The sequence below is a fragment of the Notolepis coatsorum genome (genome assembly GCF_963971535.1).
Source record: "Notolepis coatsorum genome assembly, chromosome: 2".
Taxonomy (NCBI): Eukaryota; Metazoa; Chordata; class Actinopteri; order Aulopiformes; family Paralepididae; genus Notolepis; species Notolepis coatsorum.
The window spans coordinates 109,943,006-109,970,168 of NC_140166.1; the positions used below are offsets into that span (position 1 = coordinate 109,943,006).

At 41.4% G+C, this 27,163-nt stretch overlaps 1 protein-coding gene across 1 annotated transcript in view; it reads right to left on the bottom strand.

Moving 5' to 3' along the window:
* Window positions 1-27,163, bottom strand: part of efl1 (elongation factor like GTPase 1) — a 438,901-nt gene that overhangs the window by 289,675 nt on the left and 122,063 nt on the right. Inside the window, exons 13-15 of the mRNA XM_084308272.1 lie at window positions 23,437-23,594; window positions 19,217-19,278; window positions 16,482-16,598 (exon numbers count right to left, since the gene is read on the bottom strand). Of these exons, the coding sequence (XP_084164398.1) occupies window positions 16,482-16,598; window positions 19,217-19,278; window positions 23,437-23,594 (337 nt within the window). The remainder of the gene's footprint in view (window positions 1-16,481; window positions 16,599-19,216; window positions 19,279-23,436; window positions 23,595-27,163) is intronic.

Here is a 27,163-nt window from a genome sequence, read left to right on the forward strand (position 1 = left end):
CCATTTCAGATTAATTCATTCACGAACACCCATAACAAGAGTGTTATCAGAGTCCACAGCCCCTAACAAGAGTGTTCTCAGAGTCCACATGAACAGCCCTAACAAGAGTGTTCTCAGAGTCCACATGAACAGCCCTAACAAGAGTGTTCTCAGAGTCCACATGAACACCCCTAACAAGAGTGTTCTCAGAGTCCACATGAACAGCCCTAACAAGAGTGTTCTCAGAGTCCACATGAACACCCCTAACAAGAGTGTTATCAGAGTCCACATGAACAGCCCTAACAAGAGTGTTATCAGAGTCCACATGAACAGCCCTAACAAGAGTGTTCTCAGAGTCCACATGAACAGCCCTAACAAGAGTGTTCTCAGAGTCCACATGAACACCCCTAACAAGAGTGTTCTCAGAGTCCACATGAACACCCCTAACAAGAGTGTTCTCAGAGTCCACATGAACACCCCTAACAAGAGTGTTCTCAGAGTCCACATGAACACCCCTAACAAGAGTGTTCTCAGAGTCCACATGAACACCCCTAACAAGAGTGTTATCAGAGTCCACATGAACACCCCTAACAAGAGTGTTATCAGAGTCCACATGAACAGCCCTAACAAGAGTGTTATCAGAGTCCACATGAACAGCCCTAACAAGAGTGTTCTCAGAGTCCACATGAACACCCCTAACAAGAGTGTTCTCAGAGTCCACATGAACACTTCTAACAAGAGTGTTCTCAGAGTCCACATGAACACCCCTAACAAGAGTGTTCTCAGAGTCCACATGAACACCCCTAACAAGAGTGTTCTCAGAGTCCACAACGCCTAAAAGCAAGTGATCCCAACTACTACCATTACAAATCTATCCTTTGTCAAGAGGAGAACGAGAGGAGATCCCTCAGGCAGCTGGTCCAGAGGCTCCTCAACCAGCACAAGGCCTCAGGACAGCCCTCAAAAATCGGGCCCAACCAAATTACAGCTAAAGAAAAAGGAAATTACGTTAACTATTGGACATCACAAAAAAACAATGCAAACTTCAATGCTATTTAGTGTGTAGACAGACTATCTGAGCAACATGACTAATGAGAAAATAAGAAAGTCATTGACTATGTACAGCCTGGCCGTAGAGACTGGCCAACTAGAGAAGACAGGTTGTGTCAACTGTCCACAGAGAGGTAAATACGGAACATCTCCTGCTACAATGTAGCACATATGAAGACATAAGAACAAAGTTGTAATATAAATGTAATGTACAGTTCAAGAATATTTAAAATACAGCATCTACATGGAGAACATGTTTAGAAGTAGATGAGAAGAGACAGAATAAGCAAGACAGAGACATAGGCAGAGCGAGAGACAGGGCAATATAAAGACAGATGCAGAGAGAGACCGATAAATAGAGACAGAGAGATAAAGACAGAGAAGACGATATACAGAGACATAATACAGACAGACAGATAGAGAGACAGAGAGATAAAAATATATAAAGTCATACACACAGAAGCAGAGAGACACACACACACAGAGAAAGACACAGAGAGATTTGATTTGATTTGATTTGATTTTTATTTAGTACATACAATTTATACAATAGTATAAAAACAAGGGGTACAAGGATAACATGTGAAAGTCTATCGACTTGTTTCCAACATGGTCCCAAGAAGAATACAATAAATCACAAAGAAAGAGTTAAGAAGATAAAATAGATACAACAAGTAGATAAAATAGACAACACAATTTTCTGAAAGAGCCTCATTACAGCATGTCATGTTCCTGTTCTTCAAGAGTGGTGGCCAAGCACCCTCTGCAACCTATTGTTGCAGATGTCGCTTCACACCCCTCTTGAAGACAGCAATAGTGGGGGAGTTTTGGATGGCCCTGGGCAGAGAGTTCCACAGCCGGCAGGCTGTAGACAGAAAGCCATTCTGTGAATAGGAACCCTTTCTAGGCTCATAAACTGAGAGCTGCCCAGACCGTAACTGTCGTCCGTGGACCTGGCCACGCAGGACAATACGAGAGCATAAATATCTGGGGGCAGATCCATTTAACATTTTATACATATGTCCCAGTTTCAGAAAGGAGACCCTCTGCTCCACAGGGAGCCATCCCACCTCATTGAAGTGACATGGCTCAATATGGGTTTGAGGTGGCAGATTTAGGACCAATCGTATGGTCTTATTTTGGCTGGTTTGTAGCCTGTGTTTACTTTCCACTGTAACACCACTATACCAGTACGTACATGCATAGTCATATTGGCTGAGGATCATGCAGTTGGCAAGCAATTTCATAGTTTCCAGTGATAAGAACCTATTTTTTCTGTGCAAAAATGTCACCCTTGTGTTAACTTTTTTGATCACCTTCAGGGCCATTGTTTTCCCTGAGAGTGTTTGGTCGAGGTCTGCACCTAGGTATTTAACACAGTCTCTAGACTCGACACTGAAGCCATTACAGCTGATCTCAAGTCGGGAACATTCCTTTAATTTATGTTTTGAGCTGAATAGAATTGACTCAGTTTTTCCAAGGTGAATCGATAATCTGTTGTCAACTAACCATTTGTGAAGGCTTTCCAGATAGACAGACAAAGATATATATAGATATAGTGACACAAATAAAGACAGAGATAGAGATGAAAACAGAGTCATACACAAAGCCAGAGAGATACAGAGAGAGAGACAGAGAGATAGAGAGAGAGAGCGAGAGAGAGAGGGGGGGGGAGAGAGAGGGAGACATAACAACATTAACCCCAATCACATCCATCTGTATTCTATCAGATCCCAGTCCTAATGGAACAAATCATCTATCTGCCACTAATAAACCGTGGAGAAGAACATAATAATCATGCCGCTAAATTAGTACCATTAATCCTGCGTGTCTATCTTCTGACGGAGATTCCAAGATGAGCACGCTCATAGAGAAATCGGCAGAAGTGAACGCTTTTGAAGGGGCGGGTGGTATTGTTCCCTTTTTAATGCCTTTTATCGGGCAGAAACAGTGTCTGTGTTACGAGGAGATGCAGTCGGTGAGACTCTCTGTCATCTGAGGTGAGGACTTGTGTACTGAAACCACACACACACACATTTGCGGAACAAGCCCATCAGTTAGCGGTGGAGTCAACGTTGTCCTCGTTTACTTTAAGCGTCTGTTTACTCAACATGGTTGTAACCGAGGGCGACCTCAGTGGTCTCCCGGTCCTTAAGGAAAGGTTGGAGAACATGGTTGTAACCGAGGGCGACCTCAGTGGTCTCCCGGTCCTTAAAGAAAGGTTGGAAGACATGGTTGTAACCAAGGGCGACCCCAGTGGTCTCCCGGTCCTTAACACTTTGGGTGCCACGTTGTTTCCGGGGGCCCATCTATTCAGTGCCAGCATTAAACAAATTTTTCTCTCCACGGCCTACTTGGGCAAAACTTAAACATAAAACGCATGTTTTTAACACTTTCACATTGGTTAATTAATTGTTATTTTATTATTACCTGGCAAATAATTATTTATAAATAATAATACATAAATAATGCTATGTGTAACTGAGGGGTTACAAAATCCTGACTGTATTAAAGATTGTGATAGATTAAACCACTGCTAGTTATGTACTTTAATTACTGGCCAGACAGTACATCAAATATAGATGGTGAACACTCACAAGAACACGGCATTGACAAAGAAATAGTATTTGAGGGTATTTTATTATTATGCAACATTAGGTTACAGAATGAGAATTAGGGTCGCGCTTGTATGGCGAAGAATATGCGTAAAGTCAGTCAATAGCATGAGTCACTAAGAATAGCAGGAATCCTACGATGGGTCTAAGTTGACACCACCTGTCGTATAATAGCAACTATAGAAGGCAACGCTGGTACCGCCTGGAGACAATGGGTTCCCTCCGGGGTGTAAGGCCTGGAGGGTAGAGGAATGTTCGGATACTCAGTCTGATTCAATGAAGAATAAAGAGACTCCACGTACAGGAGTCGGTCCTTGTAAATCCCACGATCAGCAGCAAAGCAATAGTTGTAATCCAAATGCTCGATAGCACTGATGACAGCTAGCCAGCCTCTGTCCATGAGGCCAGCCTGAGTTGTAATCCTCACGAGGTTGAATCCCAAACGATAGTGGAAATCAATGAGGCTCTTCTCCGGGTAACGCGTTCCAAATCAATATAATCCAACCGGTAATGGTTCTGCAATCGCCGACGCTGGTTCTCCTGTGCACATGTCCAACGGTTCTCCGACTAGGCCTCCTCGGGTGCGGGCGACGTATTTAGGCCACACACCCTGGCTAAGGTACACTAGCTAAAACACGACGAACCGCTGGGTAATGCTACACACGAACGAACTGTGGCCGCACGATATACAATAAATGAACGACTATTTACTAGGGATGTCCGATATTATCGGCCGACCGATATTATCGGCCGATATCGGCAGTAAAATGTGATATCGGAAAATATCGGTATCGGTAAAAAAAAAAAAAAAAAAAAATAACAATTTTTTTTTTAACATTTATTTAACCTTTATTTACCCAGGCAAGCAAGTAAGAACCAATTCTTATTTTATTTATTGTCAAAAGTATGCATGTTGGTTTAAAATGTTCATTTTTACTTTTTTAATGATCATATTTTGCACAGATAATGCTTACATTTAGAAAGCCTTTTGAATGCATCCAGTGAAATTATTAGTTACCTGAAATTATTCCGTTTTTTGGGGGGGAAACCCTGCATATATCGGTATCGGTTGATATCGGTATCGGTATCGGTATCGGAAATTGGAGTTGGACAATATCGGAATATCGGTATCGGTAAAAAAGCCAATATCGAGCATCCCTACTATTTACTTCACATTAGATTAGGTCGAACTTGACGTTACTGCATTAAACTCTGACACTTTACTATTCTATTCGCACATGTTCTCAACGCACGAGTTGCTCACTTCACCACGATGAACTACATTGGCTTGTTTAGATGGACAAGCAGGTGCTCGGGGTAAGGTGGGGTAAGGTACTGCTGTGCGCACCTTGCGCTGTATATATACTTAAGTGATTTTCTAGTCCCAAACCGCAGTCTTTGTCTGGTATCAATACGCTGTCTCCGGGCATGTTCTGACATGCCTGAACTTGTCTTTGAACCTGACGTTGGGGGCTTGCGAGCTGGCGCCTAGGGGCGCTGTCCAATAAGGAGAGTGAATATTACTCTGGTTTGAACGCAGGTAAAGGGATATTCCGTGTATATATAAATAATATACAAAGTATATCAAACAATAAAGGTAGATTCTCAGTTTTAATCTGGCCCTTCACAACACTATGAATAATGTAATTTGGTCACGAACGTGATAACAATTTTACAGCATTATCATTAACATTATGCATCATAACTTATAATAAATTAGTTAATTGGTTAGATATTATCCAGGTTAAAATATGTAATACTTGGTTAATAGGATGATAAATAGTTTGTAAAACACCAATGAACTCTCTGACCCCTATTATGAAGTAACAACTGTTGTTTATAGTGTACTCAGTAGTAAGATAAGATAGATAAGATATTAATTTTTTTAGTTTTTTTCAGTTCAGAGGAAAAATACATTCACATCAGCAGTTCATACAAATTCCTACAGTGGCATAAGAAAGTGTCTTTTCAGTATATAGATTGTCCGTCAGTATAGTCATGTACTGTATAGCCTGCATGCTGGCAGTTGTGACAGTCTCTTCCTCTGATCTGGCGGTCCTGTGGCTGCAAGACAGCCCAGGTCGCTTCTTAACCCCCCTCCCAGTCCCCCGTGTTCGCATAGACATTTTAGGAAAGTATAGAATAAAAGTTTTTATTATTATAATTTTTTTTAATGCAATGAAATGAAAAACTAAAGTAAATCATAATTGTGTTTGTTAGATACCCTCTAATCCTGTTACAAAGTAAAAGGGGGAAAAAAAGCAACAAAGAATACAACAACAGAAAAACAACATGCTTTTTGTTCAGTCTCTGGTGTCAGAATACAAGTGTTCAACATAGTGGAGTACTGATTTTACCTTCTGGGCCGCAGTAAGTAATATTTTTATCGATTCTGTCATTGCGCCCTGTGCTCTAGCACTGGATGCCTCTAATCTCAAGACTTCGTAGAAAGACCGCTTTCAACGGTGAATATTGAGACTATGAGGTGGTTTCCATCTCATTACAAGCATTTTCTTTGCTGCCGTTAAACTGGCCAAAAACACTCTCTTTTTGTGAGGTGTTAATCTTAGAGATGAATCATCATTTAATAATAAAATGTGTGGCAAACAAGGTATGTTTATCTCCGTTATATCAGTGAGAAATAATGCAGCATTGGCCCAAAAAGCTAGTACTCCTGGATAGGGTTGGGCACCGAGAACCGGTTCTAATAGGAACCGGTTCCTAACTTCCGGTACTGGAACCGGAAGTAACATGTTTGAATTTTGATTCTTAAAAAAAGAAATAATAATAATATTTGTTTTACTTTGTTAATTAACACTTTGAGTGCCAGCGACGAGATTTCTCGTTAGTTCATGCCGACCGTTGAGTGTCAGCGACGAGATATCTCGCTTTTTTTTATTAGCGATTTGAATTCATATTTCATCAATCTAGTCTCACGTTAGTGCTGCAAACTCTCTCTGAGCTCCATTGGGAAAATACCGCCCCCTATCGTCTCTCCCTGTGGTACTGCACCCCTTTGGAATGGATTGAATGAAACTCATGGGGGAAAAAAATATCAAGTCACCCGAGAGGATCGGATTCATTGCCGAGCCGCAGAACAGCGTGGAATACATATTTCCAGTACCCAGCGTTGGATCAATAAACGCGATATTTGGAATGGCGATCAGGAATTGGAATAATCTTTTTGGAGAACATCTGATCTGAGGTAAGGATACTATTTTACCAGTCTTAGGATAATCAGAGCTTTTTTCACAGAGATATCAACGTGTGCCCTATGTGTGTGTGTGTGTGTGTGCTGATCAGGAAATGAGAGAATCGATTTTTCAGCTCGCTTCTATAGCGTGCATAAGTACACATATACTTCAAAGAATCGGAATCGAGAATCGTTTTAGAACAGGAATCGAAATCTGAACCGAAATCGTTCAAATCCAAACGATGCCCAACCCTACTCCTGGACATTCCCACATCATATGTATATGTCCCCATGACTTTTTGCGGACATAAAGAACATAGGGGACTTTGTCAAATTTAGATTTGACAGAGTTTCCAGAGTGATAAAGTATTTGTATCAATTTGTAATGAGTTAATTGATTATTATAATTACGAGAGGTTAACGGAATATTATCCCATACATTATGCGAATTTATGCAGGCGTTGTAACTCTTTAAATCTATGTTCCAGACAGTGATATTACCTGTAGTTCTGTTTAGTTGTCCTTGTATTTTATTATATAACCCAGAAACAAAATCACTTTTAACATTTATGCCACTCTATAAGCATTAAAGGATGAACTGGTAAAGGTTGATTCCATGGGACACCATAAGTGTGCATTTGCAGTGCGCAACTGTAAATATTTGTTTGAGCTCTTGAAAGGATCTGAGACTGTGTTCACTGTATATGTCAGATAGTTAGTGAATACCTTGCCTCTGCCAATTGGGAAATGTAACTGGTTTCCCACCCAACAGTAAGAAGTTGTTATCAAAAATAGGGGTATCTAGGTGCCATTTTGTGTCCCACTGTCCCATTCCGGCAATATATTTCCAAACGTAAATTGAATGTGCTATAATTGGGCCGAAATTAGTACGGCAAAAGCTTTGGGATAGACCAGAAAAGAGGATATATTTGAGTGTATATGGAGATACAACGTGCTTCTCCATATTCACCCATGGTATGTCAGAATCATTATTGATCCATCTTAGCAACGGCCTGAGCATAAAGGAGAAATAATACTGTTCAAAATTAGGAACCAATAGCACTCCTGCTTTCCTACTGTTTTGGGGTGTGGAATTGCTGATTCGTGGATGTTGTTCACGCCATATCAATTTTAATACTAGCACCTGTAGCTTCTCCCAAAATACTGGAGGTGGTGGTAAATTAATCATGCTTACCAGAAAATATATCTTAGGGAGAATATGGGTCTTGACTACTGAGAGCCTGACTGAGAATGTAATTAATAATAGTGACCAATGGTTTAACTTGTCAGATATTACCTTTTTAAGACTCTTGTAATTTTGTCAATGGATGGGTATATATCTATACCTAAATATCTGAAACAAGAACCCACTAGTATTTATGTATGTAACTGGGGACTACTTGCTGCTGTATTTAGGGGGAGTCAAATTTACTTATTCAAATTGATCTTGTAACCTGAAATAAAAAAAAACTTAATAGTATCCAAGACTACAGGTAGGGACCGTGGTGTATTGTCAAGGAATAATAACAGATTGTCTGCATACAGACACATTTTATGGTAAGTGTTATTTACTACTATTTGTTTTATTTCCGCACAATTTAAAAAAAATTGGGCCAAGGGTTCAAGAGATAATGCAAATAATAGTGAGGAGGCGAGGCAGCCCTGCCTGACGCTATGTCTGATAGGGAAGGGTGTGGGACACTGATTGGATGTGATAACCATGGCTGTTGGATTATGATATAAGATTTTGAGCATATTTATAAATGCGTCTCCAAATGCCATATTATTCATGGTGTGCCATCCATAAGTACCCCCATTCCAGCCTATCGAAGGTATTTTCGGCGTCAAAGGACAACACTGCACATGGTGATATTTTAGGAGCTCTGTCAATAATGTGTAAAAGTCGTCTTAAATTATCTGATGCAAATCTTTGTTTAACAAATCCAGTTTGGTCTGGGTGGACCAATATTTGCAGTATCGTCTCTAGATGCAGAGCGAGGACCTTGGCATATAATTTTAAGTCTCCATTAAGAAGGGACAGTGGGCGATAGTTAGCGCAAATGTTTCCATCCTTTCCCTTTTTCTGTATCAGTGTGATAATTGCAGTACTTATGTCTATTAAAACTCCCTTTCATAATGGCTTGTTGGAACCTCTCGAGTAGTATTGGACCCAACTCTTCCCAAAAGGTCAAGTACAGCTACGGTGGGATACCATCGAAACCTGGTGATTTCCCATGTTTAATTAATTTCAATGCATCGTATAGTTCCTCCAGGGTAAAGAGAGAATCCATTAAGGTTATTTGTTGCTCTGTTCATTTAGAAAGATCCAAGTCTTCAAAAAAGGAGTCTAAATCAGCTTTTGAAAATTGAGCTTCAGATGAATACAGTTGTTGATAAAAAAGTTTTAATTCAAGATTTATTTTGACCGGATCATTTACCATCACTCCTTCTTTATTTTAGATTGATGTAATGTCTGCTTTCTGTTAATTATATTGGATTTCCCTAGTCAACACAAAGCTTGGATTATTTCCATTCAAATACTCAGTTTGGGTCGCTCTGTGAGCTAGGAACTCTGCTTTTTGTGCCATTAGAGCATTTAATTCGGACTTCACTTTCCAAAGCTCCCTTTCTCTTTCTTGATCGTAGTTGTTTTGTTGTTCTGCAGTTAGCAATGAGTGTCTACTTTCCAATCTAGATATTTCTTGATGATGGGCTTCGTTACATGCTGAAGCAAATTATATTGTATTATTGCGGATAACCCCTTTATAATAATAATAATAATAATATAATTTAGGACCTGCTCAGAGGTCATCAATCGGCACACATGCGATGCATGCATGCAATTCGTATCTGCGATTAACCCATCCCGTCGTCCTTCCCCCCCAAGGGCAGCCGAGAGCAGACAGGCGTCAACGTGAGCCGCGCCAGGGGACCAATCCAAGTGCTCCTGTCCGTCTTCGTCAAGGACGCCACAGTGTTAGCGATCTATTGTTGTGCATGTTTTTCCATTGGGTTTATCTTATCGGGGGGGAAACCCTTGCGAGCACGGGGAGAACATGCAAACTCCACACAGAAAGGCCTGGGAGATACCCCACCTGGGTAACTGGCATCATGGAAACCTGGTCCCCAAGCGGGAATCGAACCCTGGACCTTCTTGCTGTGAGGCGACAGTGTTAACCACTACACCACCGTGCCGCTTGTTTAGTTGCATCCCATAGAAATCTTACATCTGTAACGCTATTTTTATTGATATTAACTCATTCAGCGCCGGAGCTTAATGCACGAGAGGGCGCTAGAACGCCACTGCTTTAATCAATGGGGGAACTGCAAGATTTGAGAGTGCTTAAAATATATCTTAAATTATAGCTATGGGTCTAATACACCAGTCGATTATCAGTGAGTTGCTTCCAGTCAACATGTACAAAACGGATTGTTTTTTCATCTGTACATTTCTGTTTTATACCGTTTTGAATATGAGTATAGTTTGGGTTCTTCTGAGTAATTCCACGAAAAGACGCGATAATAGCCCTTTAGTGGAATACACTAAACACATTTTTTGCCTGATTATCGAATCTTCCTGAAATCAATGCTAGATCATCCTTATTATCCTTCCTCATGCAAGAATGAAAAGAGCCCTGGACCGCGACGCTCCCCCTGCCACCTCCTCCCACCCAACGGCACACAGCCACACACACACACAGAGACAGTGTCGATCGGGGTCGAAATAAATATCAGATCAACGATCAAATTTATATATAGTGTTCTTACCTTGTATCTGATGTAATGCAAAAGAAATAATCCAATTATCTGATCGCCATTCCAAATACTGCTCGTGGAGGTCCGTACCACATTACCGACCGTTACATATGGGCGGGCGGGCGGGGTTACTGTTCCATGCCATCGTTGCATAGACCTACCTCGCCTGAGTATTTAAACCCCGCCTGCACGGCTCGGATCGTCCCAGAAAAGAAACTACACCATTCCCAATCGAGTGCAATACCAGCTGGAAGGCGTAGGTGGCGGTATTTGCCCTTTTGCGAGCTCAGACCCATTCCCAACGATAACATCAGGCTGGATGGATGAAAATGTATGGATATCGCTAACAAAAGAAATAACGATTAAAACCTGACTATACTTGTGATTGGCGCTGAACGGTCGGCGAGTTAACCCGACTATCATCGTGACTGGCGCTGAATGAGTTAATGAAAAGGCTGAAGTCTGATCTAAATTGCTCACAGAATGATGGATCCTGCAGTAATGTTAAATAAAATGTCCATCTAGTAGCACGTTTTGGACATTTTTCAATTATGAATACACACAGATTGGCATGGTGGTCTGATAAAGACATGTTGATAATGTCCGTCTTTTTAACACAGTGAAAAATATTAGCAGATATTAATATATAATCTATTCTTGAAAATGTTCTATGTCTATTTGAAAAGAAGTTGTATTGTTTTAAACTTGGGTTATAATTTCTCCAAACATCGATCAATGAATGATTTGACACCAGATTTTTAAATGCTGTAGTAGATGAGTTGACTGAGGTTGGACCTGACTTATCCAAGCCTGGTGATAAAACTGTATTCATGTCTGCACCAAAGATTATCCCACAATCTGAATACTTTTGTAAGGTCTGTTAGTTGAGCATAGAAAGCAGAGTCATAAGTGTTAGGGGCATATGCTGATAACAGCAATATCTCTTTGTCACCCAGAATGCCCTTTAGTATAAGTGATTCTGCCATCTGAGTCATTCCCTTTCTCAATAGTATTGAATTTAAGATTTTTTAAGATTTAAGAATTTAGATCTAGATATCTAGATATTAGAATTAATACTCCTTTTGTTTTATTAAATCAAATCAAATCAAATCAAATGTATTTATAAGGCCCGACAACACACGTTAATGTCCCCATGGGCCGTACATGTCTTCTTTAAACAAGTCAAGAAGAAAACATAACAATAAGTCAAGAACAGAACAAGAACACCATAAGGTCCAACAAATTTTAAATAAATGCAAATAAATGAAAGAATGCAAGCACTCCCAGACATACCCCACGCAAAGGTAAGGAAAAACTCACAAAAACCTAACAATAGGGAAAAATGCTCCACAGGCAGTGTGGCGGAGAGAAACCTTAGAAGGGCCATTCAAGGGGGGATCTCCCTTCTTAGATGTCGGTGATAGTAGTGTTGCAGACTAACAGTTGGTAAGCATGCACTCAAGTGTGTAGTGAAACACAGATGAGTGCATGCAATAGCAACTGAACATTAATTAATAATAGCAGATGAGGAAGAAACAACTATGTATCTATTATTTAAATTGTTTTCCAAATCTTGTGACATTATGTGAGTTTCTTGTAATAGAGCTGTATCGATCATTTTCCTGTCAAGATATTCGAGACAACTGCTATACTTGATATTCTTATTTATTCCCTGTAGATTCCATGAGTATATTTTTTTGTGCCATAATACAGTATGTTCTGTAAATTTTATTTAGATTTGGCAATTATTATTATGTATATATATGAATTATTCAGGGCACGGTAACAAGGGGGTTTATATTTGCATTAAATTGTCAAGATGTAGAACCAAAAAAAAAATATATAAAAAATAGGGAAATAATATAAACACCGTGGAACCCTTCCCTATAGTTGTAGTCTAGCATCAACCCAAAAACCTCCCACCACCCCTCCACCCCCCACCGAAGACGGTCACGTGGGTAGAATACCTTAGTATTCTTATTCCACACAGCCACCTTCCTACCTCCCATTATCTGCCTATTGCAGAGTTGTGACATGTTAGCTGGTCAAACAGCTCCCTCTACTGGTCTCCCTGTGTTATTAACTACCTGCATTACCAAAAACCAAAATTGCGAGGAAAACAGAGGGAGATAAAAAAAAATCCTTTTCTTTCTTTCTTTAATTTATGATCAATTATATTGGGTACGGAGAGTCATGCTATGGGTGATATTATTGTCCTCATTACTCATGGTGACCACAGCACCATCCATAGCAGCACTAATGTTAGTAAAGATAACATAAAATAAGAATACCAGCTATGGTAATCCACCTAACATAGCTACCACTATATCGGTCACTAATAACATAAATCGTAATAATAATAACCAAAAAATAGATGAATATATAAACCATATATAACCCAAATTATATTAGGTTAGGAGAGTAATGCCATGGATGATATTATCGTCCCCATTAATCATGATGACAACAACACCATCCACACCAGCAAGTCAAGTCAAGTCAAGAGTTTTATGGTAGTAACAATAAAATAAAAATACCAGCAATAATAATTCACCTAACATAGCTACCACTAATACTGTCACTAATAACATAAATCGTAATAATAATAACACAAACATAATTGAATATATAAACCATGAGAAACTAAAATAAAATATATATCAACCAAATAATAATAATAATAATAATAATGATAACATTAGTGTTACGAAGGGTCAGATTAAACCGAATATATATATTTATTGCCTGAGATCCCATGTATAATATTTGTATATCGTTTGATATCCCTTGTATATTCTTTGTACATATACACGGAATATCCCTTTACCTGGTACAGGACAGACCATAATATTCGTTCTCCTATTGGAAGCGATCCCCTAGGCGCCACGGCCATACCCCCAATGTCTAGTTCAAAGTCACCGCTAAGACATGCCTGGACATGCCCGGCTCTGCGCAAGAATACGAGACAGAAATAAGGCTGGTACTAGATTGTTCACCTAACGTATAAATACGGCGCAGGTGAATACAGCAGTATGTTAACCAATAAGTTGAAGCCTCACACCACGATACAACGTGCTGTGAAGTGGGCCCGTTTTTGCCCCAAAGTGGAGCCTTGAGACCGCGTGCGAATTGATGGCTGAAGTGTCAGAGTTTAACGCTGTATCGTCGAGTTCGACCTATTCTATTATTTAGGTAATAGTCTATTATGTATAGTGTATCGTGCGGCTACCGTTCTACAGTGACCAGCATTACCAACGCTTCCTCGTACCGAGCTAGTGTGCTTATCCAGGCTGGGCGGCTTAACCTGGTGCCGTCATCCGAGGAGCCCTAGACGAGAACCGCGTGGATATGTACACTGGATAACCTACACCGGCGACTACAGAGCCCTTTTCGGCTGGATTATATTTGCTTTGGTCCTGTAGCTGATGGAGCGGAGAATCGTCTACACCCACAATTGTGTGGGATTTACCCTGTGAGGAGCAACGTCGAGCCCGCCTCTAGGACGCCTGAGGCTGGCTAGCTTTCTTCCATGCGGCACTGCATACCGGAGAATAGCTGTTGTTCGTCTGCGGATCAAGAGATTATTGCACTGTCTCCTGTACCTGGAGTCTCCTTATTCATCGTTGACCCAGACTTTCGTTACCGACAAATCCTCTCCCCTGCTGGCTTACAACCGGAGGGACCCCTTTAGTATCTCCAGCTGCCCTACTAGTGTACCATATATAATTCTTATGATACAGGTGGTATTAATTATCTCCTGCGTAATATTCTCATGGACTTACGCTCTTGACCTATTCATGCACATTCTTCGCCTTACAAGCGCAATTCTCAATCTTGATAAGTAAAGTAATGTAAGATAATCTTCGTGCTGCTAATAAATATTCTTCTAAACGAGTATTTGTGTGAAGCCGTGTTATTGTGGAAGTGTTCATCTCATATACCTGTGTACTGTATGGCCAGTAGTAATGTACATAACGCAGTAGTGGTTTAATGATACCATACTTATTTAATACAGTCAGGGAATTGTACCCCTCAGTTACAATTAGTAATAAATAGGGGGAGAAAAAAAAGGAAGAAAGGGAAAAAAAAGGAAAAATGTAAACCCATGAACAAAACCGAACAGAAGAGGATTTCATATTACTCCAAGTCCATGTGGCCATGTTAGTCTCAAGTGTTCACAATCTTTCAGCTGACCAGTGTGGACAGCACGACCATAGGCATACCTGTGTTCTTTCTTATAATTTTTTTTTCTGTTTCTGATTTTTCTCTGATTTTCTCCCAGTCCCAATTAGTCGTTGTGCCAATCCCCCCCCCCCCCCCTACCTGGCGCTGTATGCATGTTCTCCTACGAGTCGGTACAAGGGCGTCCCGAGTCGATCGCACGCTTCCTCCAAGGCAGCCAGTGACGTCTTTTCACTTGGCAGCGAGGGCTCTCATTGGTGAAGCGTAACGCGTGGGAGGGCACGCTATCTCCACCAAGTCCTGCCCCGCTTAGCAAGCGCCGAGACCTGACCTGTAGGCGTCGCTGTCCACAACGCCAGATTCCCACCCGCCAGCTTTCCCACCCTCTAATACTGCCAATTGTATTAGTGTGAACGGCCAGCCAAGCTGGTGACAACGCCGGGAGCTGGATTAGAAAATCCAGCATCTCCAGCATCTCTGCAAACCCAGCATCTCCGGCGTTGGTGACGAACGCACTCTCCGCTACGCCACCTGACCGCCTACTGTACCTGTGTTCTGTATGTACAGTAGTAGGTAGTCTCGTCCTAGGTGGGGGCTGGTGATGAGTGTGCCCCCAAGTCTAGCGTGGGCTTGATCTCGGTTGTGTAGAAGTCCATTGCCTCCGATGCTTCGGAGGAGGAGTGAGTCTTATCCTTGAAGGCTGCTTGCGTTGTTCTGCTGTGGCATCACAGAAGAGGCTGATTTTATGTCCTTTGTACTGCAGCCTGCCTGGTTCTTTAGCTTTCCCACCGGCAAGACGCACAACCTTCTGTCTTATATCATAAAATTTAGTGATTAGGCATTGCGTCTTGCCTTTGTTTGCTCCGATGCGATGAGCGATACTGACCAAGTGAGGTGGACCTAGATCTTGGCCAAAAAGCTCGCTCAGCATTCCATTTACAAACAATGTCGGGTTGCCTTGTTCTGTTCCTTCTGGTAGCCTAAAGATTCTCACGTTGAGTCTTCTGCTGTGGTCCTCGAGTGATTCCGTCTTCTGTTTTAGTGATTTAACTTCCTCAAATAGTAATTTATTCTCCGCTTCCAGTTGTATCAGCCTTTGATCAGTGTCGTTGGCAGCCGTCTCAAGAGAATCATTCTTGTCCAGGCATGATGTTACCTTTAGCTGGATTTTATTTAGATTATCCTTGATCGGCTTTAGATTGGGTTCGAGTCCTGTGGCAAGTTATTATTGTACAATTGTTCTCATGAGCGTCGCTAGATCGGTGTTCTCCATTGTGAACTTTGTTTGTGCACGCGTGGACATGTGTTTGTTCAAGAACGATTAGATAGTTTTGAACTAATCAGCTTACAAAAAAAAAGGAGCTGACAACAAAAAAGAAACTTAGTTTTTGTTCTTTATGGGTTTAAAATAATGATAATATTCGAGGGTTTGCTGCGACACGACGCGAGCAGCGTTCAGTCCATGCCACTGTAGCCCGATAAGATATTCCTTTATTGATCCCCTTGTGGAAATTCAGGCATCATAGCAGCATGGGGGAGGGCAGGTACAGGGTGATAGTAGAATACATGATACAGGTCATACAATTATAGTACAGTGGGGAAGTAAAAATTATAGTATAGTAGTATAATAGTATATAGCATTTTCATCAATTAACTATTCATTAAGGATGGTTATTAAAAAGTATTGAATGTATGTGTGTATTTACCATTCTGAGGCCCTGTGCTGGGTCATACTTGGGGCCCAGTACAAACACCCTCTGTCCCCTCCTGACCACTCCACTGTAGACTCTGGCAAATGCCACAAACGTCTCCTTAATCTCCTCCTAGAGGCAGAACAACAAGGAGGGGTCAAGCAGCATCAGAATAAGAGGAACAGAAGAACAAGGAGAGGTCTGGGCATCTGGCTCGATGATACATTTACATTTAAATACCATAAAGACAACCTTGCTAGCAAGCTGCAACAGAAAATTGGCTTCTTGCACAGAAATATAACCAGCTTTCCTATGATTAGTAGGAAGAGGATTGTTGAAGCAGTTTTCTCATAAGCTGTCGGGTCATCTGGCCCGTTCCTGGCGGGAATTAGTGGCATTTTCTCCATGGCTGTGCTAGTGTTAAACCACTTGACTCCGTCTATCACTCTGCTCTCAGATTAATTACTGGTGACACTCACCATTGTCTCTTGTATAAGGTTGGTTGGTCTTCTCTTGCATAGAGATGCAATAATCATTGGTATTTGTTTATATACAAAACCCATATTGGTAAGTTACTGTGGTAGATAACACTTTGTCTTCACCCCCCCCCCCCCCCCCCCCCCATTTATTCAACTCACCCGACCCCCAGTCCCTTATTGACCCCCCCACTCTCCTGTGGGTATATAAGTGTCCCCCCCAATGTGAGGAAGCTCTCTTACTTCGGGGTTTCGTAGCTAGTTACCTAATGTGAGAGCCTTCCAGCCATATTCTGACTATTTTGTATTGATACTTTCATTCTGAGTCAATAAATTGTATTAACCGGATATCCATTGGCGGAGTAAGTTATTACAGCTTCAGCTACTCTCCACCACACTACCACATCACAATGTTGCTGGATTGGAACATTGGACCCTATCTGACTCACTCAAATGACTGGCTTGTGTTTAAGGTTCCTAGAGCTTGTTCTGAGCTTGGAAGGTCTGCCTTTTCTGTTCATGCTCCTGACTCATGGGACATACTTCAACACACAAAAATTCAGTTCAAAGCAATGGTCACGTATCACTGTGTATACGTCTGTAACCGTTTTATCTGATTTGATTTGATTTATCAAAATCTTTATCTAGGATTTTACGTGATTTCCCCTGTTTTTAATTGTGTTGTATTACTACTTTTAATCTTGTCCTATTTTAAATGACAATTTAAATGTTGTCACACAAGACTCAGGAGGTAGAGCTGTCTCATGGTAATCGAAAGGTTCCTGGTTAGATTTTTGGCTCCTCCCGGTAGTATGTCAAAGTGTCCTTCTGCAAGACACTTGACCTAATTTCTCCAAATGAGCAGGTTGCCACCTTGCATGGTTGCCTCTGCTATTGGTGTGTGAGTGAATGGGTGAATGTGAGGCATAGGTTGTACAGTGCTTTGGATAAAAGAGCGATACAAATGCTGTCCATTTACCATTTACCATTGACATTGGCTATACATCAGCGACAGAGTGCAGGACGATGCAAGCAGAGGAGATAGTAGTTAGTTGATAAGTCAAGCTTTCTGACCAAGTAGGGTCCATTTGATGGATTGTGTAGTTTATTGCAAAACGTTTAAGCTAATGCTAACCGTTTCATGTATGTGAATGGAAAATGCTAAAATACCATACTCTGGGAGGTATAGCCAAGCTCATTTGAGTGTAATGAGCTAAGCAACCAGTTACCCTACATTCATCATCATCATCAAACCTTTATGTATGCTCTTAATATCATTGTGGTTGCCCTCATTTTCAATGCTGACGAGTTACAGTTAACACATTGGGCGCCGGGCATTGTGCCGATCTTATACCACTCTCTGCCAGCACTGTAAGCCTATGGAGACGTTTACCTTCTTTGCAGGGCTATAACTTTTTAAATTGTATTGCTATATTGACATTACTATGGCCCATTCAACATCGCTTATCTATCGTTCCGGATGTGGGAACGTTATATTTTTTCATTCATACATTGTTGTGTTAATACCGTCTTGAATATAAGTATGTTTATAAGCTTTTCTGCTGTAATTCCAAAAAGCTAGTTATAGGCCCAAACGCATATGATAGATTATCGATTGCCGTTTCTTTCCTATACACGCTATATTAAAAAATGCAAATGTATATGATCGGTATACATTATGCTTCATCATGCGTGGAGGAAAGGGGGGGGGGGTCGTTTATAATTCCTTGATCGTCAGTAACGGCTTTATTTAGTATGGGTTGATATATTGATCAGATGGTTTGCAAACAAAGAAACGCACAATCGGGCTGAAAATAACCTTACTGTCCTCTTACCGTTCGCCGATGAGACTGGAAGAAAAATATCCCAATTATTTGACGCCGATCGCCTAGATCCATTTCCGGTTTGTATGGCACAATAAACGCCGAAATCATATCGATTATTGCGTTATGGCAGCGATCCATATGCACGCCAATGTTTGTCTGGACCCACGTAACAAGATATTACTGCCGGAGGAATTTCCTCTACGCACCGATCACAACTTCCGGTTTTCAGAGTGTAACTCGCCCAACCATCCACCAGGCGGCGGTATTGAGGCATTACAGTCTCATTCAGGGTCCCGCTGCAGCACCGGAGGTTAGCTGGATGAATTATGAATGCCATGGCGAAAAAATTAAATATTGATTTCAAAAACGGCTTACGCCGTTGTTGGCGAACAACGCATGGCGGCCAAAAACGGCGTAACTCGTTTCCGGCGCCCAATGTGTTAATTACCGTGTCCTCCTCTGGTTCCTTTACAGTCAGTCTCTCCATCTGGCCCGAAACACTCTCTCCACCTACAAGGGATCAACACACAGGGATTGAAGTAAGGCAACAAGACAGCACATTCACTAGAACCTCAGGACAACACAGTAGTACAGTATGTGTTGCAGTAATACGGACTAGACATAGCAACACCACACAACATTTCCTAGAACCTCAGGTCAACACATTACAGTATGTGTTGTAGTATTATTAATATGGACTACACATAGCAACATAGCAATATTTACCAAGACCGAACACTGTTTTAATGTACGACCTAAGACCATTATTTTAATATTTTTTCAGGCGAGAATGTACCTATTTCAAGTTTCAAGTTTTCAAGTTTCTTTATTAGTTGTCATACAGAAATACAGGATATTTTGAATGAAATGCTTCTTTCTGTTTTGCTCCTGAGAGTGTGCTAGATAAAATAAAAAGATAGTATAAAATAAGTATAATAAGTATAAAATAGAGAGTCAAGTACGTAAACAAGTGTGAACAAAACAATTCAATATATACATATACAGTATATACAATGCAGAGTAGAGAAGGTAACTGAGTTACAACAATATACAATATACAATAGCTTAGCTTGTGGTGCCACCTTGTGGTGGTGAGGTGCAATGAGGTATGGGATGCTGTGCAAATCTCTTACCAATAATATAAAGTGTGTTAAGTGTCTAAAGTGAGTAAAGTGGGTGCTACAGTGAGTTGTTTATTTAAAGTGAGTGTGTACGTGTGGATGTGTGTGCTGTGTGTGCATTTGATGGTTGTTGCATAGTGTTATTGTTCATTGAGCATCCTGATGGCCTGGGGATATTAGCTCCTTCTGAGTCTTTCTGTGCTTGCCATGAGACTCCGGTATCGCTTGCCTGACCGCAGCAGTTCAAAGAGGCAGTTGTTTGGGTGGCTGGGGTCTTTGATTATTCTCTTAGCCTTACCCATGCAGCGCTTGTTGTAAATGTCTTAGAGAGTGGGAAGCCCCCCTCCAATTGTACTATTCCCAAACCATTATTGCCAGCCAGGATGCTCTCTATTGTGCATGAGTAGAAGTTCTTAAGGATCTTCTGACTCACTTGGAACTTCCTTACAGTAGGTGCCTAAGGAAGTAGAGGCGTTGCCGTGCCTTCTGTGCCTTTAGATTCCCAATATGTGGTCAGTTTATCCAAATAACGCCCGTTTGGAAATTTGCTCCAACATTTTTGGAGATTGAGCAGCTGTGACAGGACTGGGCTTGATGCCCAGTTAAACTGGGAATGCCTGTTCAATGTAAAGTCTAACTATCGTAACCGATCGCCCTCGCTATTTTCCTTTATCTGTCATTTATCAGTCTCCCGAGTTAGGAGCTAGATTAACACTTTGATTGCCAGCCATGCGGTGCGCCTTACCCCCCCGTTAAATGCCACCACCCACTTCGATGATAGCGTTGTATGCCACGGACGCGTTTTGTCGTTAGTTCATGCCGACCTTTGAGTGCCCCCGACGCTATATAGCGTTTGTTTGTAGTTTTTTTTTTATTGGTGATTTGAATTCATATTTCATCAATCGAGCCTCACGCTAGTGCTGCAGAGTCTCTCTGAGCTCAATTGGGAAGATACAGCCCCCTATCGTCTCTCCCTGTGTAACTGCACCCCATTACTTTACACTGACGAAGGGGGGGTGGCCAGTTTCCTCATTTTAATTTTCCCTCAAGCCAACTGAAGAATCCATTGTGCTCGCCGGCCCGGAAAACGCGTGGATTATGTATTTACAGTACCCAACACTGTAATCAATAAGCGTGATCGATATTTGGAATGGCGATCAGGAATTGGAATAATCTTTTTGGATAACATGAAATGAATGAATGAATGAAAACTTTATTTAACAGATTGCAGAATGGGTACAATACAGTACGGCTCAATACATACAATTGTTAAGGGGATGCAGACCTGAGAAAGACGTTTGTCTTGTTTCCATCAGGGTCCCCCATTTTCAATTCATATAGAATCTGATCTCAGGTAAGGAATTTATTTTACCAGTCTTAGGATAATCATAGCTGTTTTCACAGAGATATAAGCGTTTGCCCTATGCGTGTGTGTGTCTGTGTGTGCGCGATCAGGAAATGAGAGAATCGATATTTCAGCCCCCCTCTATAGCGTGCATAAGTACACAAAACGATTCATAAATAGGCCGAAAAATTACAACGTGTTTGTGTATGCTAGAATATTCCAGTAAATGCCTTTTATCACGGAATCTATATATTTTCCTTGAAAACGAGGGCTGTTCAAAATGCTATAAAACGGAAATGAACCGATTAAAAAACAATCAGTTTCGACAATGTTGACTGCAAACAAGTCATTGATAAGCGACAGGCAGATTAGACACATAGCCATAATTTAAGACAGAGATTATGCGTTTACACCGCTATCATTGAAGTGGGTGGTGGCATTTAACCATGCTTTACCATGTTAATGGCCGGCACTGAAAGTGTTAATCTTGACATTTACTTTGGTTACAACTACACTGCAATTTTTTTTTATATCAAGTGAACATATCTTGTATTTGGTACAATAGATCTATATTGAGTAGAATTATCTTGAATTATCTTATCCCACTGGCAGATCATTTAGCTTTTTTCTGATTTTGGTCAATTTAATCTTGTTTTAAGAAGATTAACATTTTCTTAAAACAAGATTAAATTGACCAAAATCAAGAAAGAAATAAGCAAAATTATCTATGGATAATAATAATAATAATAATTTAGGACCTGCTCCGAGGTCATCAATCGGCACACATGCGATGCATGCATGCAATTCGTATCTGCGATTAACCCATCCCGTCGTCCTTCCCCCCCAAGGGCAGCCGGGAGCAGACAGGCGTCAACGTGAGCCGCGCCAGGGGACCAATCCAAGTGCTCCTGTCCGTCTTCGTCAAGGACGCCACAGCGTTAGCGATCTATTGTTGTGCATGTTTTTCCATTGGGTTTATCTTATCGGGGGGGGAAACCCTTGCGAGCACGGGGAGAACATGCAAACTCCACACAGAAAGGCCTGGGAGATACCCCACCTGGGTAACTGGCATCATGGAAACCTGGTCCCCAAGCGGGAATCGAACCCTGGACCTTCTTGCTGTGAGGCGACAGTGTTAACCACTACACCATACGCTAATAAGATAATTCAAGATAATTCTACTCAATATTGGACTTATTGTACCAAATACAAGATATTTTCACTTGATAAGATTTCTTTTTTTGCAGTGTACAAATATGCAGCTACTGTACCTGGGCCTCCAGAGCATTTCTAGTGTCAGCGGACACACCAAAAACACCCTAGCAAATTCACACGCACATGACTCCATGAACATGAACATGAACATCGAAGAATTATAAGGTCGTTTTAAGTTATTTCTCCGGCAGCGTGCGCTAATATGTATTCCGGCGGCACGTGCACACGCACAAATATGGTTTACGGCAGAGTGCGCGCAGCACAGCACCGCTGTTGGATTTTTTTTCAGGGGAAACACTGGGATGAAACCAATGCTTTATTTGTTTGAATCAGATCACACTAACCCACCATTACCAAGTAACACTATTTTGAGCGTCTCTCGTTCCATATTATGGGCATATGTGTGTGCCGTGACGCGAGGGATTCCCCAATCTGGCACCAGGAGGATTCCTCCTTTTAACTGGCCATGCATCATCGGCCCCACTCCATAGACCAGACCTGATTTAACGGCGCTCGGTTCGACCTCCGTGGTCTGTGAAGGACACGCCCTGCTCTACGAAGGCTACAACCCCTGCATTGAGACACAGCTTATATCTCTATGCATGCTATCATCATAACACATTCCAACTCTTTAACTCAATAGCTCTCAAACCAATTGGATTAGTACAAGACAGTTTGTTGATTTGGAATATGTGTGAGATTATGGGCGTAAATTAAAAAAAAAAAATTAGAGGAAATACAGATGATAAAGAAGATGAGTGGTGCAGTTTACTGCTCCGCGAGCAAACTGCGCAGGATCAGGAGCAAACTGCACACATACTGTATGGGCGTGTCTGCGCTAGTATCTCATCCGTGCAATGTCCTTAGTGGATAGCTCGCAAAGACGGAGCCGATACCGCACGCTAAACTCGCACAGTTAAGGGTGCAATTAGCACCGTGCAATGCATTCTTTTTGGATTCAGCCCACAGTGTACTATGTCTCCTGACCTGTGCTACTGTCTCCAGCAGGGTGGGGCACCTGTGATGTACTTCCTGACTGGGCATGTCCCTCTGAGCTTTCTGCTTGCTGATTGGCTGCCATCCTGTCAGCGTGTCTCTGTCTGGCCATCTCCTTGCGCTGGGCAATATCCTCATGGGTCAACGGCCTGTGAGAAGAGACACACACACACACTCACGAATAAACACATGTGACTGTATTTTATAATTTTTTTGACTGATCAAGACAATAGCCCAAATCTCACACCTTTGGAGGACCAATGGCCACACTTCCCCCTCAGGCCCCACCGTGGAGAGCCTCCAATAGGCCTGGGTCTCCTTGTCTCCTGGAGCGTGATTCCTCCCAGCTAAACTCACTGACCTCTCTTACTTGCATTGTGATCCATGTGTCTTACTAATACATTTATATTGATCATGAAGATCTGTCCACGCGCTCGATTGACTGATCCAGTTCCACTACACAACCTTGTATGAACATTTACAAGTTATGCAGTGATATAGTTGTCAGAAACGTTTTAATTGCTATCTTCATGACTGTGTTCATCGTCGTCTACATTTTAAGGAGCAAATCAGACGAGTGTCGAGTAGCAACAGTTAGTTTACTTCCTGGTGGGGCAGAGATGTTCTGATACCACATATTCACTGCCGATAGCATTCTGAATACAAAACAATGTGATCCATCACTTTTACTGAACAGTGCAGACCATTATTTTTACTAAACAGTAGTAGCCCATAGATTGACAATCAGTTTTACTGAACAGTATAGACTTTGATCATCAGTTTTACTGAACAGTATAGACTTAGACCATTAGTTTACTGAACATTATACTGTATACTTAGACCATCACTTTACTGAACAGTATAGACTTAGACCATCAGTTTACTGAACAGTATAGACTTAGACCATCAGTTGTACTGAACAGTATAGACTTAGACCATCAGTTTACTGAACAGTATAGACTTAGACCATCAGTTTACTGAACAGTATAGACTTAGACCATCAGTTGTACTGAACAGTATAGACTTAGACCATCAGTTTACTGAACAGTATAGACTTAGACCATTAGTTTACTGAACAGTATATACTTAGACCATTAGTTTACAGAACAGTATAGACTTAGACCATTAGTTTACTGAACAGTATAGACTTAGACCATCAGTTGTACTGAACAGTATATACTTAGATCATTAGTTTACTGAACAGTATAGACTTAGATCATTAGTTTACTGAACAGTATAGACTTAGACCATCAGTTGTACTGAACAGTATATACTTAGATCATTAGTTTACTGAACAGTATAGACTTAGATCATTAGTTTACTGAACAGTATAGACTTAGATCATCAGTTTTACTGAACAGTATAGACTTAGACCATCAGTTTTAGACTTAGACCATCAGTTGTACTGAACAGTATAGACGTAGACCATCAGATTTACTGAATAGTACATACTTAGATCAGTTTGAGGTCTTTGGACAAAGGATATTGCAGCAAATCAAGTCACTTATCAAAATACTGCAAATCAAGTCACTTTGTTTTGATTTCTGACATGTTACACATGTTTCTTAGTATCAGAATTTAGTATCAGGAGGGAAATTATCTGATACCAAAACCCTATGCCTGGTATCAGACCGATGTCCTATATCAATCTCAATATGGGTGCATCTCTAGTGTTGCATGTGAGAGTGCTAGAGGATATGTACGGGACTCAGTACTGTGCTGTATGTGAGAACCTTATAATATAATGCTGCATGGCTTCCCTCACTGGAAAACACTCTCTAAATGATCCATTCTGTTTCTGGAAAATGCGTGCTTTTATACGTGGCTAAAGATTACATTTGATGATTACTCCCCAAGGGCATAGCTGGAAAAAATACAATGCAATTACCCCGAAATTACTCTGGGTACATGCCCTGTGTGTTTGTGTTTGTGTGTGCGTGTTTGTGTGTGCGTGTGTGTGTAACTGTTTGTAACGGTGTATGTGTGTGCTTGCTTTCATGCAGCTATGTGTGTATGTGCACATATGCGTTCATGTGTGTGTGTGTTTGGATTTTTCAAAGAGACCACAGTGACCGGAGCCATACAGCTGTTCACAATAGCTCCTGACGGGCAGCATCCAACACCAGGTTCAGGTCCGTGATGACAAACCACTTTAAACGGCCCAGAGTGTAGCGCTGACGACAGCAACGGCCCTGCCAGCCCTCCCTGACTGATTACACCTCTGTTCTGCATAAATAACATCAAAACAGGTCCACAGGCTAAATACGGGTTTCTAAATTGAAACCAGAAGAGAGCCAATGCCATGCTCAGACAGCACTGAGGCCTGGTTAGAGTAACGAAGTATGTTTATTCTAATTACTATACTGTACTCAGGTACTTTCACTCTAGTCTACTGCATTGTCAAGCAGAATGTCAAAAAGCTGCATTTCTAGCTGCGACCAAGCAGTTAGCATACTCTGTATGTCGGTGTGTCTGTTGGTTTGTCTGTCAGTCTATCTGGTATGGTATGGTATGGTATGGTTACGGTATCTATCTCTATCTATCTAGGTCGTCCTCGGACGGGCCCTCCATCGGTGCTTCCAGTCATCCCGATCCTCCATGCATCTGGCTAGCTCGTTGGTGCTTTCTGTTCCCGCATCTCTCCTGAGTACGTCCACGTAGGTTAACGTGGGACGTCCTCGTGATCGATGCCCGTGTGTTGGTTCCCACAGCACAAGTTTGCTGGTTGGCATCTCATGGTGTCTCTGGCAGTGACCTGCCAGCCTCATTCTCCTGACTGCCACTTTATCGCTCACCTTTAGCACCCCATGGTATGGTATGGTATGGTTTATTTCTTAATATATTTCTTAATATACAAACATGAAAGACACAGTTACATGATACAATACACTACAGGAGGATACACAACACAATAGGAGAGCCTCTTATCACAGTGCTATCGGTGTTCGTTAATTTTTTTTTTACCGCAGCAGGTACAAAGGACCTTCTCAATCGCTCAGTAGAGCATTGAGGCAGTAACAATCTGTTACTAAATGAGCTTCGCGGAGCATTGAAAATACTAAACAGTGGGTGGCCTACAAAAGATAAAATGGTGTTCAGTTTAGTCCTGGTTCGCTTGGCTATGGTGATCTCCAGGGAATCAGGAGGAAGGCCAATCACTGACCATGTTAACAGGTTAGAGCAGCCACACAGTGACCATGTTAACAGGTTAGAGCAGCCACGCAGTGACCATGTTAACAGGTTAGAGCAGCTACACAGTGACCATGTTAACAGGTTAGAGCAGCAACACAGTGACCATGTTAACAGGTTAGAGCAGCCACGCAGTGACCATGTTAACATGTTAGAGCAGCTACACAGTGACCATGTTAACAGGTTAGAGCAGCTACACATTAACTATGTTAACAGCAGTGATGCCAGTAACTAGTTACTAAGTAACTAGTTACTGTAATCTGATTACTTTTTTCAGTAAATAGTAATCTAACTTGTTACTTTTTACAAGCCAGTAATCTGATTACAGTTACTTTTCCAAGTGGCTGTGAGTTACTATTTAGTTACTATCTCATAATGATGCTGATGATAAGAGAGCCAGGGGTACAGTCAGCTATAGACCGGAGTATGTGGCCTGATGGCTGATGACGTCTCATGATGACCTGTCTGAGCAGCCAATCATGATTTATGACATATGCACTTTCAATAAAGCATTATTTAAAAAAAAACT